This window comes from Populus euphratica, unplaced genomic scaffold (assembly GCF_000495115.2).
Source record: "Populus euphratica unplaced genomic scaffold, PopEup_1.0 scaffold5.1, whole genome shotgun sequence".
NCBI lineage: Eukaryota > Viridiplantae > Streptophyta > Magnoliopsida > Malpighiales > Salicaceae > Populus > Populus euphratica.
Genome location: NW_011499848.1, coordinates 717609 through 735195, shown reverse-complemented (window position 1 = coordinate 735195; position 17587 = coordinate 717609). Strand labels below are relative to the sequence as shown.

At 34.1% G+C, this 17587-nt stretch overlaps 4 protein-coding genes across 7 annotated transcripts; 1 reads left to right on the top strand and 3 right to left on the bottom strand.

Moving 5' to 3' along the window:
* The first annotated feature begins 1196 nt into the window (after positions 1–1196).
* On the top strand, positions 1197–6591 carry LOC105112429 (OTU domain-containing protein 5-like). 4 transcript variants are annotated; one of them, XM_011008151.1, is made up of 10 exons: positions 1200–1402; positions 1872–1912; positions 1996–2866; positions 3329–3490; positions 3922–3999; positions 4629–4707; positions 4792–4931; positions 5403–5468; positions 5568–5742; positions 5970–6591. In XM_011008151.1, exons 3-10 carry the CDS (start codon positions 2186–2188, stop codon positions 6197–6199), a joined length of 1611 nt encoding a protein of 536 aa, XP_011006453.1. In that variant the 5' UTR covers positions 1200–1402; positions 1872–1912; positions 1996–2185; the 3' UTR covers positions 6200–6591. The 4 variants fall into 4 exon arrangements, 3 of the variants coding, with proteins under 3 accessions (XP_011006453.1, XP_011006442.1, XP_011006447.1); XR_839759.1 differs by having other exon boundaries at positions 1197–1402; positions 1872–2866; positions 5347–5468; XM_011008140.1 differs by having other exon boundaries at positions 1872–2866.
* Positions 6592–9055: 2464 nt separating this feature from the next.
* Positions 9056–9897, bottom strand: GSTU9 (glutathione S-transferase tau 9; the record flags this gene model as incomplete). The annotated part of the gene is made up of 2 exons (XM_011008128.1): positions 9056–9615; positions 9691–9897. Coding segments are annotated over 2 exons (594 nt in total), but the record flags the coding sequence as incomplete, so codon positions are not given.
* A 779-nt stretch (positions 9898–10676) lies between these two features.
* On the bottom strand, positions 10677–13082 carry LOC105112413 (uncharacterized). Its single transcript, XM_011008115.1, has 3 exons — positions 12702–13082; positions 11732–12059; positions 10677–11087 (listed from the first exon to the last, which is right to left on the bottom strand). Exons 1-3 carry the CDS (start codon positions 12847–12849, stop codon positions 10877–10879), a joined length of 687 nt encoding a protein of 228 aa, XP_011006417.1. The 5' UTR covers positions 12850–13082; the 3' UTR covers positions 10677–10876.
* Positions 13083–15485: 2403 nt separating this feature from the next.
* Positions 15486–17316, bottom strand: LOC105112404 (60S ribosomal protein L30). Its single transcript, XM_011008104.1, has 5 exons — positions 17184–17316; positions 16961–17066; positions 16562–16663; positions 15878–15946; positions 15486–15790 (listed from the first exon to the last, which is right to left on the bottom strand). The coding sequence occupies exons 1-5, from the start codon at positions 17202–17204 to the stop codon at positions 15750–15752; spliced, it is 339 nt and encodes a 112-aa protein (XP_011006406.1). The 5' UTR covers positions 17205–17316; the 3' UTR covers positions 15486–15749.
* Between the last annotated feature and the right edge of the window lie 271 nt (positions 17317–17587).

Sequence of the window (17587 nt, the reverse complement as noted above, 5' to 3'; positions counted from 1 at the left end):
TATGGTCATAAGTGTTTTTAAATAATTTTTTATGTTAACATGTATATTAATAATATTTTTTTATTTTTTAAAAATTATATTTAATATCAACACATCAAAATAATTTAAAATATATTAAACATATTAAATTTTAATAAAAGAATTTTAAATTTTTTGGTAACATGCTCATGGTCTCAGTCGAGTCCTTCACAATTTTTTCTTATCTCAATTGGATTCTTAAGGTAACCGTTTGGATTTTTGTAGCATGTACTGGACAGGAATACAGTTTACTTGATCTGACAAAACTGGTTTTTTTTTTTTTTTTTTTTGGGGGGGGGGGTTAAGATTAGTTGATTTTCTCATGGGAGACAGGGCACAAAAATATGTGATATAATAGAAATTATGATCCTTTTTACAAATTGCTTTCATGAACATTCTAAATCTCAATATTATCTAGCTCTATCATCTTTAATATTATTTATGCGTCATTTAGAACTGTGGTTTGAGAGTTTTTTTCCCCTCTAAAAATACATTAATATATTGAATTAATTAAAAAATTAATCAAAATACCAAACACATATTTAGCTTCTCCTTAGTATTCTTTACCATTGTTTTAAAACTCTGCTCATGATAGAGGAGGATTAACTTTAAATTTTTTTAAAAAATAAATAAACAAAAATAATATTATTTTGACCAGCCTATATTGATTTCTATTTTTTAAAAATAAATTAAAATAATGTTATTTGAAAAAAATAAAAAACAAAGTCATAAAAATGATAACCGAGTTTTGATAAGATCAAATTTGGTCAACACGTTGTTAAATTAACCAGATTTTTATGTTCAATATAAACCGGTTTAGGTTTATAATAAATCTATTTAATTAGATTTGAAAACTATATTCTATACACCGGTGTCAACGCTAAATAAAATCTTAAAACTTTTCATACATATTCATTCATGAATTTCATGTTCATCTTAAGTTGTTCATACATAAATGATAATTTAAACATTTAGGGGTGTCAATTGAAGCAAAAAAGACTTAGGTAACTCAAGCAAGAAAAGGTCAATAGTTGGAACACCTTTAAGAATCCTGCCCTTAATAATTTCATTTATCACCTTCCACACGTGCGAAACAAAAATGCTAAAAAAACGCCACGTGTAGCAATCATCGCTCAGCCGTCTCCTATGTAGTAGACTCCACGTCACATCCCACTCTCTCTCTCTCCATCCACCGTTAAAACGCCCCCCCTCTCTCCTTCTTCTCCACCAAGTTCTTGGCTTTATCATCCTTTGCTTCTTTATAAATAAAAAATAAAACCCTAGAATTAAAGGACCCTCTCTTTCGTTCTTTGTTTTTGCTTTTACAGATCTCAAAAAAATTCCTTTTCTTAATCTGTTACTCTTCTCTCTCTTTCTCTGTGAGGTGAGTCTTCTTGTTATAACTCGTGCTGAATCAACTGTAGGGTTTTCTTTTCTGTTCTTCACCTGATCTCTGCTCGTGTTCTTGATTTGATTATTCGGTCTTTGTTTGGTTGCTGAAAAATGATGGGAAAGCGAAAGAAAAGTAATGAAATTGTTTACAGTTGTATCTGTGTAATCTAAGTTAATTAGTGTAGTTAAGTGGATTAAAGAAGTGTCTTTTTCTTGATAATCAAGGCTTTGGATTTTTCAATCTTGTATATTTTAAGTTAGTATTTTGAAGGGAACAATCTTTGAAGGATAATGATTTGGTTAGGATTTGAGGCATTCTTCACTTGAATTTCCTTCTTTTTTCTTGGGAATTGGGAAAGGGTTGAAGGGTTTAGAATTGAAAGAACTTCAGAAACCTGAAAGTGTTATGTTTTAAAGAAAGGTGTGATTTTTATTGTTTGATTTTTGTGTGTTGGTTGCAGCTTGGGCTTTTGAAGGTGAATCTTTGGATTTCTTATTCCGGGTAAAATTCGACAACTTAGAGAAGGTTATTATTATTTAAAAGTTGGAGGTCAGGGTCTCATGAAAATTGTTAGGGGAATGCAGAAATCCTTTCGCTGCAACGACAAGGAGCTGAGTGCGCTGGGCTGGAAGAATTCCTTCAGCCAAGGAATTGGCATCACTGCACCTAAGGCAAGAACGCGCGACAAACCAACGAGTCTTTAAGTTTTGGCCATTTTGGAGGAAGAATTGACGCACTTAGTAAATAATTGAGGACGATAAAGCTTGAAGCCAGATGACTCGTATTCTAGTTCAGCGAGGCAGTGGTTCTTCTTCGAACCAGAGCCGTGCAGGATCTTCTTCTTCGGCTGCTAGGCCAGATACACAGGGTACTAGCATCCTTCAGGCTGTTTCGATTCTGAAAGATGAGGATGTTGGTGAGGAGGTGCAAGAGCAGGTAGTGGTCGATGAATTCTTGGAGAATGGTGGTAGTCATGATAATAAAGTGGTAAAAAGTGACGAGCTTTTGATGGGAAGCACAAATGGCGACCGAAGTGACAGTTTAAATGATGAAATTATTGATAACAATAAAGTGGATAATGAGGAAGGGGTGGGATCAGGGGATTCGGTTAAAGGATTGGGTGGGCTGATTTTGGAGAGATCTCCGGTGGAGAGTGAAGGTTCAAGTTCTGATTCTCCAGCGAATTGTAGTGGAAGCCCCCCTCCGCCGCCGCCGCCTCCTGTGCCGCCTCCAAAACCTGACCTAACAAACTTGAATTCAAGGAGATTTATATCAGGAACTTCAAATTCTGTGCGAATTGGATCATCTAGGAGAGCAGTCGCCTTGCCCCTTGTTTCTTCAAGGTCTTCACCAACTGGATCACGGCCATCTTCTCCTAGGTCTCATGGTGAGAATGAGGGGTACAATAGTGCTGATGAGCAGAATCCTTGCTTTGTTTCCTCTTATGATGATTTCGTAAGTTCCCAAAGCTAAATATATAGTTGGTGAGGCATGCCTTGACTGTTGCAATTTATGGCTACGATTTTTCAAGCTTAAAAATAAGTCCACAAGCTTTGTGCAGCTGTACGTGGTAGTATTGTGTTAATTCACATGTTTCAATTACTACTATTCTGAATTGTGTTTCTAGGAGTTAAGACTTCGTAGTTGTGGTATGATCTCTAGTTGATTTATGTTCATTGGCTCAGTTGGATTTGCCTCTGTTTCCACTTGGCCAATGGTCTCATGTATGAGGAAAATATTTATTGTCATTGATGTTGTGGTTCTCTCTCTTTTTTAATGCTTAGTACAGTAGATGTTGTATTGTTGCCTTTTTGTTCATTTGATTGAGAATTGCAATCCTGATCCAATATGATTTAGCATCTCAGCAATTAAACTGCTGTTTATATCTCAAAAATTGGCATTTTGCATCTATTGCAGGAAAGAGAGCGGCAGTTTGAGATTGACATCAGACGGTCCAAAGGGTTAGAAGTCAAAAGAATGTTGGAGGATGGGAATTGTCTCTTCCGTGCTGTGACAGATCAAGTTTATGGGGATTCTGAAATGTATGATTTGGCCAGACAAATGTGCGTGGACTATATGGTAAGATTTTTATTTCTTTTTTTGGTACTTCATTGTTCAAGTTCATGGTCATTTTGTTCTGGCTTGGCATCTACTTTAATTAATCATGCATCTGGTTAAACAGTGTTGCAAGCTCTTATTCTTGTGATAATATCCAAGGCAGCCTTGTGAAAAGACACTCCAATCAATTTGTCATTTGTATTTTAGTTTTACTAGGTGTATTAATTGATAATCATGTGATAAATTCCTAGACAATGTGAGAGAACAGTGTAGAATTAGAGAGAGAGAGAGAGAGAGAAAACGAATATAATGTTGAATTTATGTATGCAATGTTGAATCATGAAGATAAATTCCTGGACGGCTTAAGAGAATAGTGTTGAGTTTCATAGGAAAGAAAGACATTGTGAATAGCACCCCTGACAACATCGTATTTTTGTTTTTGGTTCATTCAGGAAAGGGAAAGGGATCACTTTTCTCAATTCATTACTGAAGGTTTTACATCTTACTGTAAGAGGAAGAGAAGAGACAAGGTATGGATACTGTATCTAATTTCACTTTTCACTCTTTCAATATCCAGCAAGGAAAAAATGTATGGCACCTGGCATATTTTTCTTATCACATATCACCTCCTGAATATGATTTGCAAGTTAATGATATTTGTACACTTCACTTGAGAAAGCAGTTCATTTACACTTGCGTTGGGATGGTAATAAATGCGATGTGAGGATTTTTGGGACTGCTCCTACATGCCACCCCTTTGAGGATGCTGTCATTAGTCTTTAGGGGATGGAAAAGGGGGAGCGTTAAACTGAGAAATTTTTCTACATAGGAAGAGTTATTCGAGGCATCTCAACTTCAAAGGTTGCAAATGAAGGACCTATCTGTGAATTTGCTTTGCAAATTTCTTGACATGGAAGCTTTGTTTGGAGGTTTTTCTTGTGTCCTTGATAGAGTGGATGTGAACAAATACCTAGTTTGATCAATTTTTTCAACCTCTGCTTCCATTGTTTGCTGTCACCCTCTTGCTTGGGTTAATCTTTTAGGGGCATGCTAGGCAGGCAATTATACATTTGGTTCAGCATGTTTAACAACCACTGCCTTAGACTTTGTAATGTGAATGAGTGATGTGAACACTCACTTCCTTCATCTCAATTGTCAGGTGTATGGAAACAATGTGGAGATCCAAGCTTTATCAGAAATGTACAATCGACCAATCCACATTTATTCCTATAGCACCGGTATCTACTTGTGATGAATTGATGGTTTAAATTATTCAGGGTCATTTGCTATTTACTTCTTACTGATCAAAACAATTAATGTAGAACCCATCAACATTGGGAGCTACAATACAGACACACCTCCCATACAGCTAAGCTATCATCATGGTAATCATTACAACTCTCTTGTCAACCCACGCCGTTCAACAATTGGTGCAGGACTTGGTTTCAGCTGTCTTCAAGGGGTGAGTTTCTGCAACTTTTGCACCCTTTGTCTTGGCAAAATAATAATTTTTTCTCCAGTGATCATACCTCTATTAGCCTTCCCTCTTCAGTTCATTATTTTCCCTGCAAATCAAATGTTTAAGGATATGTGAAATTAAGGTGTAGGATCAAAGAACAATAGAAGTGGGCAAGGTCCATACTGATGAACTAATAGGGATAGCTTATGGGAAATTTCCACACAATCTGAGCAGCATTTTCCCCTCCACACTACTTTCACCTTTAATTTTTATTGCTGTGAAGGTTAGGAGTTGATGATTTATCAACTGTGAACTTGCATTTAAAGTATCAATATCAGCATGCCAATTGCTGGATAAGTTGAAATATAACTGGACTTATTGATTGCGGGATTGCTCTTCTTCCCTTTATTGGTAACAGGCTAGTATAGTGAAAGAGACTGATGTTGCTGACACAGGCAACAATTTTGTTTGCAGGCAAGTGTGGATAGAGATCAGGTCAAAGCTGCTATTAAAGCTCAACAAGACCAGCAGATTGATAATGCAAGTATCTTTAACATAGTTCAGCAGTATGTTTTGTGTTGATATTTGGCTAACTATGTTAGTAACCAAACTCTCCTTTATGATGCTTAATGCTGACAGGCACTTCTGGCTGAGGGGCAGTTTTACTCTGATCTTGAGGTTACTGAGAAGGAGATCGAACGCATGGTGATGGAAGCTTCTAGAGCTGAGTATCTTGCTGATAACAAGTTCAAGCCACAACTTGGCCGTAAAGGATCTTCTACTTCTGGTGCAGAACCATCATCTTCTGGCGCTAGTAAGTACTCAGACTTTACACAGGGGGGATGGTATTTCAGTGAGAACGTGTTCATGAACTGCGGGGACCAAAGAACATACGGCACACCTCTGGCTGTCATCATCATTTTGCTTTCCTCATTGCTTTATTCCATCTTTAGTCTATTTCAAGTATTGAGTTTTTGTCTTTAAGGGTGAATTGTGCTTGTATTCTGTGTTGCTGACAATGATATGAACTTGAATTTGCAGGATCATCATCGGCCAGTGAGACTACTAAGGTGGAAGGTGCAAGAGAACATGGCTTACTGGATACTGTCCTTAGCAGCAGTATGCAGATCGTGCTGTCAATGGGATTCAGTTACCTGCAAGCAATTGAGGCCTACAGCATATTTGGTGATGATGTGGATTCCATGGTTTGTTACCTCATAGAAACCAGCAGCAGCAGCAGCAGCAGACGCAAAGGCAAGGCAACTGAATGAACCACGATAGAGATTGAGAATTTTCCCGTCAGACCAAATTGACTCTCAGTGCTGGCGTTGTACTTAGATGGAGAGAAAAAAAACCTGGTCCAATTGAACACAAACTTCCAGAACTTGAGAATCTGTTTTTGAAGTTTGAATGATCAATAAAATGGACATAGTAGCTAACCTTTAAGATGGCCTTTTCTAACTAGAACGTGGAGCATGTTATGATTCGGTCTAGGCATTGAAATGTTACAGTGTCGTCTCCTGGCTGGTTAAGCAGTTAATAATAGCATTGTCGTGTGAATGTTCCGTTTGACGGTTCGAGGAGAATATTATCAGGTGAATTAGTATGTTCAAATCTACTCCTACCATCCACCATGATATTAGAGTTATTTCTTTCTATCTCATCTTAAACCTTTGAATTCAAGATTAATTCTTTGTTATGATATTTGAGTTATTTTCATCCAATGGTGGAAGATCAAAGAAGGCTTGTGTGTGAGGTAGGGTTCATGCTCTTACTCGAACGTGTTTGACATTTCAACTTATCAAAGAGAAAAAACAAGGTGTGTAGACTCTCTCTCTATGAATTCTATCAATCTGTAAGCAGTTTTATGCATGATACATGGCTGGCTCTCTCTTCTTTGTTTCTTTAAAAATCTCACTTGCTCCCTAATTCCAGTTGAATGTTTGTTATTTACGGGACACGTTTCTTGGAAGATGTAATTTATTAATTAACTAGGTTAAATATTTTAGCAAGTTAATTAAAAAAAGATTTTGTTTGAAAAAATATTAATTAAAAATCATATTTTACAAGAGAAAACAAATTGTAAGAATATTAATTAACAATCATATTTTACTAGATAAATCATGTTACGTTGGCAAGTACTTGGTGTGTGTTTTTTAAATTATCTTAGAAAAATATTTTTTTTTCTAACAAAAATAATGAGATATGCAGGTTTTTGACGTGTTGTTTTACTTAAATTTTTTTTTTTTAAATCCTGAGTGCAAATTAAAATGCTTAATAAAAAAAATCCTGAGTGCAAATTAAAATGCTTAATTGTATATCTAATTAAATAAATAAATAATTAATTAATTAATTAAAAATAAAATGAAAAAAATCATGTAAACTAAGATATTTATTTAGTTATGTTTGTTGAATTTATTTATTGAAATTCATTATTTTATTCAATGAAACGATGATATATATATATATATATATTAAGAATATTATATATAAAAATATTTTTTATATTAGAAATAAAATTTATTTATACAAAAAATTAAAAAGAAAGTAATGGAAGAGCAGAATATTTTTATAAAAAACAATACACATAAAGTAATTTGACAGGAAGATCCAATTCAAAAAAGGCTAAATAAGCCATACAAAAATATTATAATTAAAAAAAAATCTAGATATGCATGATATCATACTAAAAGTACAAAGCGTGTTTCCGCTTTGCGTGTTATAATCATAAATAGGACTCCGTTGTTTTGATGGTTCTTGCAATATAGACTTCGGAATTATTCTCACTTGCTATATTCTATGTTAAAGTATTTTTTGGTTTAAAAATATATTAAAATAATATATTTTTATTTTTTTCAAAAATATTTTTATATCAGCAAATAAAAAATAAAAAAATAATTCAAAATTTTTCAGAAAAATAATCCGAAGGTTGAAGAAGAAAAACAATTAATTCAAGGCTAGGCCAACTGCGAAAGATGAGAAAGATGACCCAGACAGCAAGGAAAAAAACGTTTCTTGGAATATCTTTTCCATTTGTTTTTTAAGCTTGTCTGCCTCTAATTTCCTCTGTTAACGGACACCAGGAAGGTGGGAGGTCGAGGTCTATTCATAAATTATTATTGTTATTATTATTATTAGAAGTAATTTTCAAGCAAGAAATATATATATATATATATATATATATATGGGCAACGAACCTTCTATTATAATAAGTTGAATGGCAAGCTGATGAATTAATATATTTCTTGCTTGTAAATTACTTCTTCGCTGCTGCTCCTATATATATATATATATATGTGTGTGTGTGTGTGTGTGTGTTTGGAAACGTGGCTGAAATGTATTTAAATTATATTATTTTAAATTATTTTTTATTAAAAAATATATTTTTTATATTTTTAGATTATTTTAATATATGAATCTCAAAAATAATTTTTAAAAAATAAAAAAATATAATATATTTATAAATAAAAATATTTTAAATTACAATCGTTATTATAATTTTAAATAAGTCTTGGCAGTTGAGAATTAATATGTAGCTTTATAAATAATTTTTTTTAATTGCTCTTTTTTTTCATTTCTCTATTATATATTTTTTTTTTCATATTTTTATTAACACTTATTCAAATTATTTTTAAATCGGTAAAATTAATTAGATTATATTAAAAAAAATTACACAATTTAATTTTAAATTTCAGTAAGGAGTTTTTTTAGTCAACTTTATTTTTTTATTTAATTTTATCATTAAGTTTTTTTTACCACTTGTCTTGGTGATCTTTAAACTAATCAAATCGGTTGAATGATAACGAAGCAACTTATATATATATATTTTAAATTTAAATTTAATATACATAAAAAGAATTTTATTTTATTGTTTTAATTTTATTCTTAATTTTAAGATGTCTTTACATTGGTTACTTCAACTTGGATGATATGGAGATAATTTCTATGGAAAAGATCACGCCGGGGTAATTTTTGAAAGGCGTACTGATCCAACGATTACAAGGAAAATAAAAAACATGAGATCATGGTATCTTTTTGAGGTAGTTTATGTTAATTAGATTAGGCAAAAACATTTTCAGTATCAGATTCTCAGGAATTGGCGTGTACTTTTCCTACTCTGCAGGCAAATTTCTTGTACTGCTCCGATGAAAGAATAAGGAAAGACTAGTTTATTTAGTCCCAGGAGCCTTGTTTCAAGTAAAGCTAGATAGTTACGGGCAGAAAACTAGTTCTCAATGCACCGTCATTTATTCAATCACATGATATAGGCAAGCTATGGAGGAACGCCCTCATGACCTAGCTAACCAGAAGATCCAAGAGCAGTTTTGTTCACAGATTGAAGCAGGCCTACAATCTTGTCATGAGGAGGCAGCAACTCCTGAACTGTAGTTAACTGGTTCCAGGCAGTGACCCAAGAAAGTATCAGTGGGTTTTTTTCTGGGTCTAGAATTTGGACACCAGCGACTTCCTCTTGAGCTTTGTGGGGGCTCAATACTGCTCCCACCAGAATGTCCAGGAGCCCTAGATTCTGGACTTCAATAACTGAGACTCCATTGGGCAAAAGTTTCTTCATTTCCTCTTCAAGTATGTTCATTTTCTCAAGAAGCTCACCGATTGCCTCCTCTTGTGCTTCCCCGCCCCTTGTGATCACCTGACTGACTCCCGCAAACAACTGCAGTCTCAAGATCTTAACATTTCATTACATAGACCAAAACACAGGAAGAAAATATAAACAAGCAACAATATTATTGTGATCTTTCACCTGTTGTTGGATAAAACTAGCCCAGAAGCGAACTTTAGCTCTTTGATAAGGATCATCAGGCAAGAGGCGAGGAGCTTGTTTCCATGTTTCATCAATATATTCCAAGATGGTGGATGACTCTGTAATTGGCTTTCCATTGTGAACAAGTGCAGGGACCTTATTGTGAACTGGATTATATTGAAGGAGAGCTTGGCTTTTGTTGCTTAAACCCCGTTACCTCAAAATTTAAAATTTTCTTTTATATATATATATTGGTTATAAATCATGTTTTAATACACTATCTTAAAATTAATTAAAAAAAATAAAAAATATTATTCTAATATATCTTAACATAAAAAACATTTTAAAAACAACCATAAGCATAATCCACTCACAATCAATATAACACTCATAAGTTATGCCTTGAGCTATTAGGGCTACTTCCACTCTCTTAACATAAGTGCTAGCCCACAGTCCATATCGCTTCACTTTCTGTTCCTCTTCTATCTCTCCCGCTCTCTCTGCTCAGTTATTGTTTCTTCGTGCTTGTGAAACCTTAGTATGCTAAAACAACAGTGGTATCTAGCTTTTCTTTATTTATTCAATTTTCTTTTTTCCTTGTGAAATAAGCTATATGTACGGCTTTGACTTTCATTGTTATTTACATCATCCAGTATGCTTGTGGATATGCTGCGAATAAAAAGATAATTTATATCCGTTGCATTGTGAGGTGACCTTTTTGGAATTATGCCATATCCTTGTGAAGGTCTTGAAAGCCAGAATTTTTGAGTCCATGCTCTTGCTGATGTCCTTGGTTCCTGTTGGGGGAAATCCTGTGTTAGCTCAAACTACAAGGGCTCTTAACCAAATCCTTCAAACGCAGTGATCTGGTTCATATCGCTGGGTATCTCAGCAATATTATGTAAAGCATGTTCCTCAGGCCATTGGCAACCATCAAAGAACATACTGTCAGAACCACATGAGTGATACGAAGGCGAGGCTAAACATGGAGATAAAAACTGGAGTTGATATTCTCCAAAACTGTATTCCATGCCAAAATGTTATGACTTAATTTCACCACTGTACACTTTGAGTTCCGCTGACTCGCGAAAAATAGACACATCTTGGCTAAAACTAAAAAGCAATAAAGATACATGTGTAGGTATAATACATTCAAAGCATCATACCAAGGGAAAAGAAACGTAACTCAAAACCCGATGATTTTCCTATTCAAATGATCCCCTGAGAAACCTCCATGTCCTTCGTGATTGTGATCATGAAACATAAGCGTCAGGATTCCTACCATGCATAGAACTGAACCAACAAGAAGTTTGTCATATCGCTCAACCCAATGAAACTTGAGCTGGCTGGCACCGTAGAATGATAGAGCCACAAGTGATGTCATCACAGTTACAGTGCTGCCAATGAAAAATGAGAGTTTGAATGTAAAATGACTGAGTTTGGATCGATCTTGATAATGGTCAAAGAATAACAAACCTAAACCTACAGTGCTGACAATTGGGTAACAGTACAGCCACAAAAATTTAGCTCTTTTATTAATCAAATATGAGCCTTTCTACACAGATTAAACAAGTTGAGGGGGGGTAATTTTCACATTCCTTACCAGGGTTTTTTTTTTTTTGGTCAAACAAATATATATATCGAGCACTGAACAACCAAAATCGAAAACCCACTAAAATTGCTTGTTAAACAGGAAATCCAGTAAACCACAAGTTCAAGTACCTGCTTCTAATGAATGGACCAGCTCAACTAATAACTTTAGTGCCCAAGCCTGTTTTAATCTCAATAAGTCATTTGAATATGATTTCAATTAGCAGGGTTGGTTTCTGGGACTCTTCATGAAATAAATACATGGAGCGGTAAATAAAACCAAGTGAGAACTTATACGGCACCAGATAGCGGATGATTGGACATTTATACCACTGAAAGTCACAAAAAGAAAAGCGAGCAACTATCAAACCTGTACATGTTCGTTTTAATTGTTCTGGACACAATTATAAAATTAGAAAGCATGCGAGCAGGGTGGACATGTTACTGATACCTGAATAGCAGCACAATGATGGCAAGCACCATCATGGAGGATGAACTACCAACAGCAAGAAAAACAGGAAGCGTGGTTGCGCAAGGAGATAATGCAGGAACAAGAATGAGCCCAACGACAGCCATTTTCTCCATGGGCTGGTTATGAGAATGACTATGCCCTCCCTTACCAGACAGAAATAGTATAACATAACAACCACCAAGAACTATAAGCAAAAGTGAAGCAAGTTTGTGAACTGTTTCTTCACCAGCGATAGTATTTGCCATGGTGATTGCTGTTATACCAAGAAGTGAAGTGGATAGCACATGCAAAACTGCCCCAAATGCAGCTGCAAAGAGAAACGAAAACCAACGATAACTAATATTGTAACATGATCCATCATAAGCCTAAGAAGCATGACTTTTTGAGATTTCTACACAAATCTCAATATAGTATGGTAACAATATCGTTGATCCCTAAACATCAGCATGACCAATTGGAGAACCAAGTTTTCAAACATAGTTTGGCAATGCGTTTGTAGGTGCTTTATCAGCCTTAAAGGCATCCATTTTTTAAGTGCTCTTCAATGATTTTGATACCAAAACGTAAAAAGTCGCCAAAAAAACCCATCAATACTATACTTTCAAGCACTTACAAATGCATTATCAAACACGCTCTTAACGTCCACCCAATTAGACAAATAGACTCAAACTTTTAAACCATCCAGCTTAAAAACACATCAGAAAACACCAACAAAGTTAAATACTAGTGGATCAAGCTAATCAACTTAGCAAATTTACATCACATTTCAATGCAAAGATTCCATTCCAAGCATTGAACATGCAATGCCGCAACAAATTGCTAAAGTCTCAATCTTTTTCTTCATATGTTCTTCAAAATCACAAATTTTTTATTTTCTTTCAAGAATACAACGAAAAGGACCCGGATCTGAACCGAAATGTAAATCAAGAGCGAGGGAGAGAGGACATACTGACGAGGAGAGTTCTAGAAAGAGTCCATTTTTGGGCACGCCCAACAATGGAGAAAGGAAGCCAATGTGTTGGAATAAAAGAATGGAGAAGAGAAACTGTGGCGATTCCTCCAATCGTTGAAAGATCTTCTGCACTGAAGCTCTCCATTTTTCACTGGTTTAGTATGATTGCACAAATGGATTCTCCTTTTTTTTTTTACCAATCAATGATCTTACATTCACTTAACAGTAAGTTTTGATCAGTGATGAAGGTGGTGGTGGCGGAGATGGGGGAGAATGGTGAAGGTGGGATTTGCGTTGCTGGAAGATATGGGAAACGTAAGATCCAAGAGAAAGGAAAATAAAAGGGATTTGATGTTTGCTTTTTACCAAAAAAACAGACGAGTGTTGTAGTTAATAAATAATTGTGTATAATTATCTAAAATTCTAATGGTGATGGGGAAACATAAGAAAATTTGTTGAACCAGCCAGAGGAGACTACATTTGTTTCCCTGCTCTGTCGCGGATCATGTAAAAAAAATACAAAAGACAAATACTAGAGCGAAAAAAATTTAATTCCTAGTTATTGGTTTAGTTGATAATTTGAATAATATAAAAGATAAAAATTAAGCTTATAAGAAAGGAAAAACTTGAGGATGAAATTTTAAAAAAAAATTAAAAATGATCACAAATAAAATAAATAGCATTTTAAAAAATAAGGATTAAATTTGAAAAATTATAAAATTATAAGAGGTAAAATTAAAAAATATTTGTAATTTGATAAATTATTTATACATTAAAAAAATAGTAGGGGACAAATTAAAAGACATTGTTAGGGTAAATAAAGGGAAAACCACAAAAAAAAAATACATCTAAAAAGAAAAAATAAGAAAACATTAGCTTGAAAAAAAAAATACAAACTCGAGTGAACCTTCTAAATTTAATCTAATGATCCGTGAAATTTTAAACTCGAATTCAATTGAAAAGTTTAATTACCAACAAATTATTTTTTAAGAATGAAATCAATGAAAAATATTAATAAAAAAATTGTAAAAAAATAAATAATAATAGGAATAAAATTTGATTAAAAAAAACAAGGAAAATAAAATTTGAAAAAAATATGTGTAAAAAGGTCCCAAACAAGTAAATAACAATTAAAAAAATGATAATTAAATTTAAAAGATTGAAAGAATCATAGGGGCTAAAGTTGAAAAAAATTAGTAATTTAATAGAGATTATTTATATGTTAAAAATGGTGAGGGTAAACTTGAATATAAAAAAAGTATAATGTTATTGCTTAATTTAACATAAAATTAATAATAATTAAAATGATAATGACCAAATATGAAGGAAAAATAAATTGAAGGGTCTGATTTGAACTTTTCCAGAAGCCAATGTAACAATTAAGGAAGACAGAGAGAAGAAGGGGGGAAAAATAATCGCCAGCACCAAACTAGAGGCGTTTCTAGCACGTTCTAGCACACTTATTGTGTCATCATGTCGAGAATACTGAGATCTTCCACATGCCTTTTTTTAAAGTAGTATTTAGTGGTTAGATAGCTTCATATACTCGCCTAAATAACACGAGAGCCATTTTTACACCTTATCACATGCACATATGCAAATAGTCCAGAAGCCAATGTAACAATTAAGGAAGACGGAGAGAAGAAGGGGGGAAAAATGATCGCCAGCACCAAACTAGAGGAGTTTCTAGCACACTTATTGTGTCATCATGTTGAGAATACCGAGATCTTCCACATGCCTTTTTCTAAAGTGGTATTTAGTGGTTAGATAGCTTCACATACTCGCCTAAATAACACGAGCCTAAATAATACGAGGGTTATTTTTACACCTTATCACGTGCACACATGCAAATAGATTTTTTAATAAATAATATTTTTTTATTTATAATTTTTTGAAAAAAAAATAATTGTATAAAAAAATAAAATGACAAATATAACCCTATATAACATGTTAAAGATAACTGTGCTAGGGTGAAAAAACAACATTGCACTCAATGCCGGGTTTTTTTTCAAGAGTAAATTCATAATTACACTACTATAATAAATGGTGTTTTTGAGTCTCGTCTCGTTCCATATAATTTCATGAGGAGATTTAGTTTTTTTATGCTAATATATAATTTAGAGTCTGAGTTTATACCCTTTTTTTAAAAAAAATAGCTTGAAAACGTGCATGAGTTTTATTTTTTCAACCTCTTTTTAAGGCATTCTTCTAGGATACTCTCTCTTTTTTTTTCTTGCACAAAACATTTTACAGAAAAAGATGTTACTTTTCAGATCTCCTACTGTTTATTGAACACAAAAATTAGTCCAGTTGATCACCCTGAAATTTAGCTCTCTTTAAAAGATATACATTACATTTCCAGTAACACATACACTGAAGCAGTCTTGTTCTTACAATAGCTTTCTTGTTTTTTAACTTTATTTTTTTGTGCTCACGAGTTACAGGGGCCGAAGGCCTGGAGCAAAACAGCTACCCCAATCAGCTCACAACACCATAACATGCCTGCTCTCGACTTACCCAGATGATCAGCTAGGGAACGTAAGAAGATTGAAACCGTTTCAGTGTTCTTTTCACAATGACTCTCATTCCAACCTTGTAGGAGCGTGTTTGCTTGAAGGTGCTTTTTTGCTTTTAGTTTTTTTTTTAAATTATTTTGATAAACTGATATTAAAATTTTAAAAATATTATTTTAATATATTTCCTAAAAAAAAATGAAAAACATCTTCTGTCGCTCCGGGCATCAAAGAAATTGAACGTGTGACACAGCATCTACTCATTGCAGGAACAATAACCTCAGCTTCTGAGATGTACGAAGCCACAAACATTCAACAAAAGGAATAAAAATGAACACAAAGAGGAAATAAAGTACACGACGAGATTCACTTAAAACATCTAGTACATATAAAATGGCTATCAAAGAAGCATACAAGTTCCAGATAAATAGTTCTTGCTAACAGTAACACAGTGCTCTCGAATGAAACCCAGTCCCAAAAATACAAAAAAAGGTATAACACTAACGAGACATTCTACTGGCCGGAAACCGAATCAGTGATCACCAGGCACGCTCTTAATGATATCGGAATCACCTGGAAAAATACACAAGAAATTGCCACTGTCAGTAGAAATAACAGGATATGTCTCTGAATATCAAAGTAAAGGCCAATTCTATATACCTGGATCAATAATACTGAGGCAGCACACTCTGAAATATTTACCACAAGCAGTGCCCAAGTCGACATTGTCTGATACAGTATTAAACTCACATGATGAGGAAAAGGATCCACAGAGCAAAAGGCGAATTTTAATGAAAAAACCAAACATGACAAAACTTGATAGCACGAACTGTTTTGAATTCAAGAAATACCATTTGTAGATGTTAAAAAAGCGGAACAGACCAATTACGACTGAGCAACTATACTTTCAGAAAAGGGATTGGAGGAACACACCATAAATGAAAGACACCGGCTAAATCCTACTCTAATATTTATGGCATTATTCAGCAGAATAACCTACCAATTTCAAATACATATATTTCAGGACTTTCAGATGAGCTATGATATTAGAATAAGTAGCTAGGTATCAATTAGAGTCCTGCACTCCACTTCAGACTCTCATTAACTTAAACCATAGTTTCCAACCAAAAACAAGCACTGAAGTGAACATCAAGCTACAGAATTCCAAATATTAGCAATGACAATCCCAAAAGACAAACGGTAGATTACAGAATGAGGATGAAAAAAATATAATTCCAGATTTCCAAGTAAACATTAGCCCTGGATACAAAAGGCAAGCTCTAAAGCTAATGCTAACTTGACATTAACAGGAACGATGATAGAGCATTAAGACAGGAAACTCACTTCCGTTGTAGTGGTGAACTCCAACCTTCGCCAACATAGCATAATACTCAATCTCAGATTTTCTCAGAGGGGGGCAATTGTTGGAGATGATTATAAGCTTCCCTGCAGACACAAACAAACACCTTAACAAATCTCCAACATGTGAAAACAAACAGACAGTGCAAAAACCAAACGAACCACAACGCGACACCCATATTAACCATCCGAAAACAAAAGCTCGTAACTTTCTCCGCCAGATCAAGATAACATAACTAATCAATCAGAACCCATTTTACAAAAGCGAGACACTAACCCCGTTAACGAAGTGAGACACTGACCCCCTCTATCAGATCAACAACAAAACAATCCAAATCACAAAAAGAGTGTAGCATGTAAAAGAAACGGAAAATGGGTGCTTACCCTTTGAGTTTCTGAGAGATTTAAGCACGGTCTTGTACCCTAGAGTGTATTTTCCACTCTTCATCACAAGAGCTAGTCTGTTGTTGATAGACTCATGAGTCTTCTTCTGCAAAAATAACATATAGACCGATCAAAAAAGATTAAAAAAAAAACCGAAATATTTAAGGTTTTCTATGAAAGAAAGTGGAAAACATGAGAGAATGAGGTGTAGATGAAAATTTACAGTTTTCTTGACGGCCACCATTGTTGTGATGTGAGATTGTTCGGCGGAGAAAATAGGGCTTACCACAGCAAGGAACCTTGGAATAATGTGTACTTATATAAAGAGAAGGCTAGGGCTTTGGTGGAAATCTGTTTGGATGTGGGGTATTTTACACACGGTTTGGGATACTTAAACCCGGTTTTGTTTGTTGCCCTTAAAAATGTTTCCTCAATGAAGGTCCCTATAGTTTAGTGATTAACTCACATGGAACCTCGTAGTTCAAAGAGAATCAATTAAGTCCTTCACATATGATTTTTGTATTGGATAAAGCGTCTGTTTGGAATTGTTGTGCTTTTAAAACAACTGGAAAAATTTAGACCTTGTAATTTAGCAAAATCAATTAACATTTATTTTTTTTCAATTTA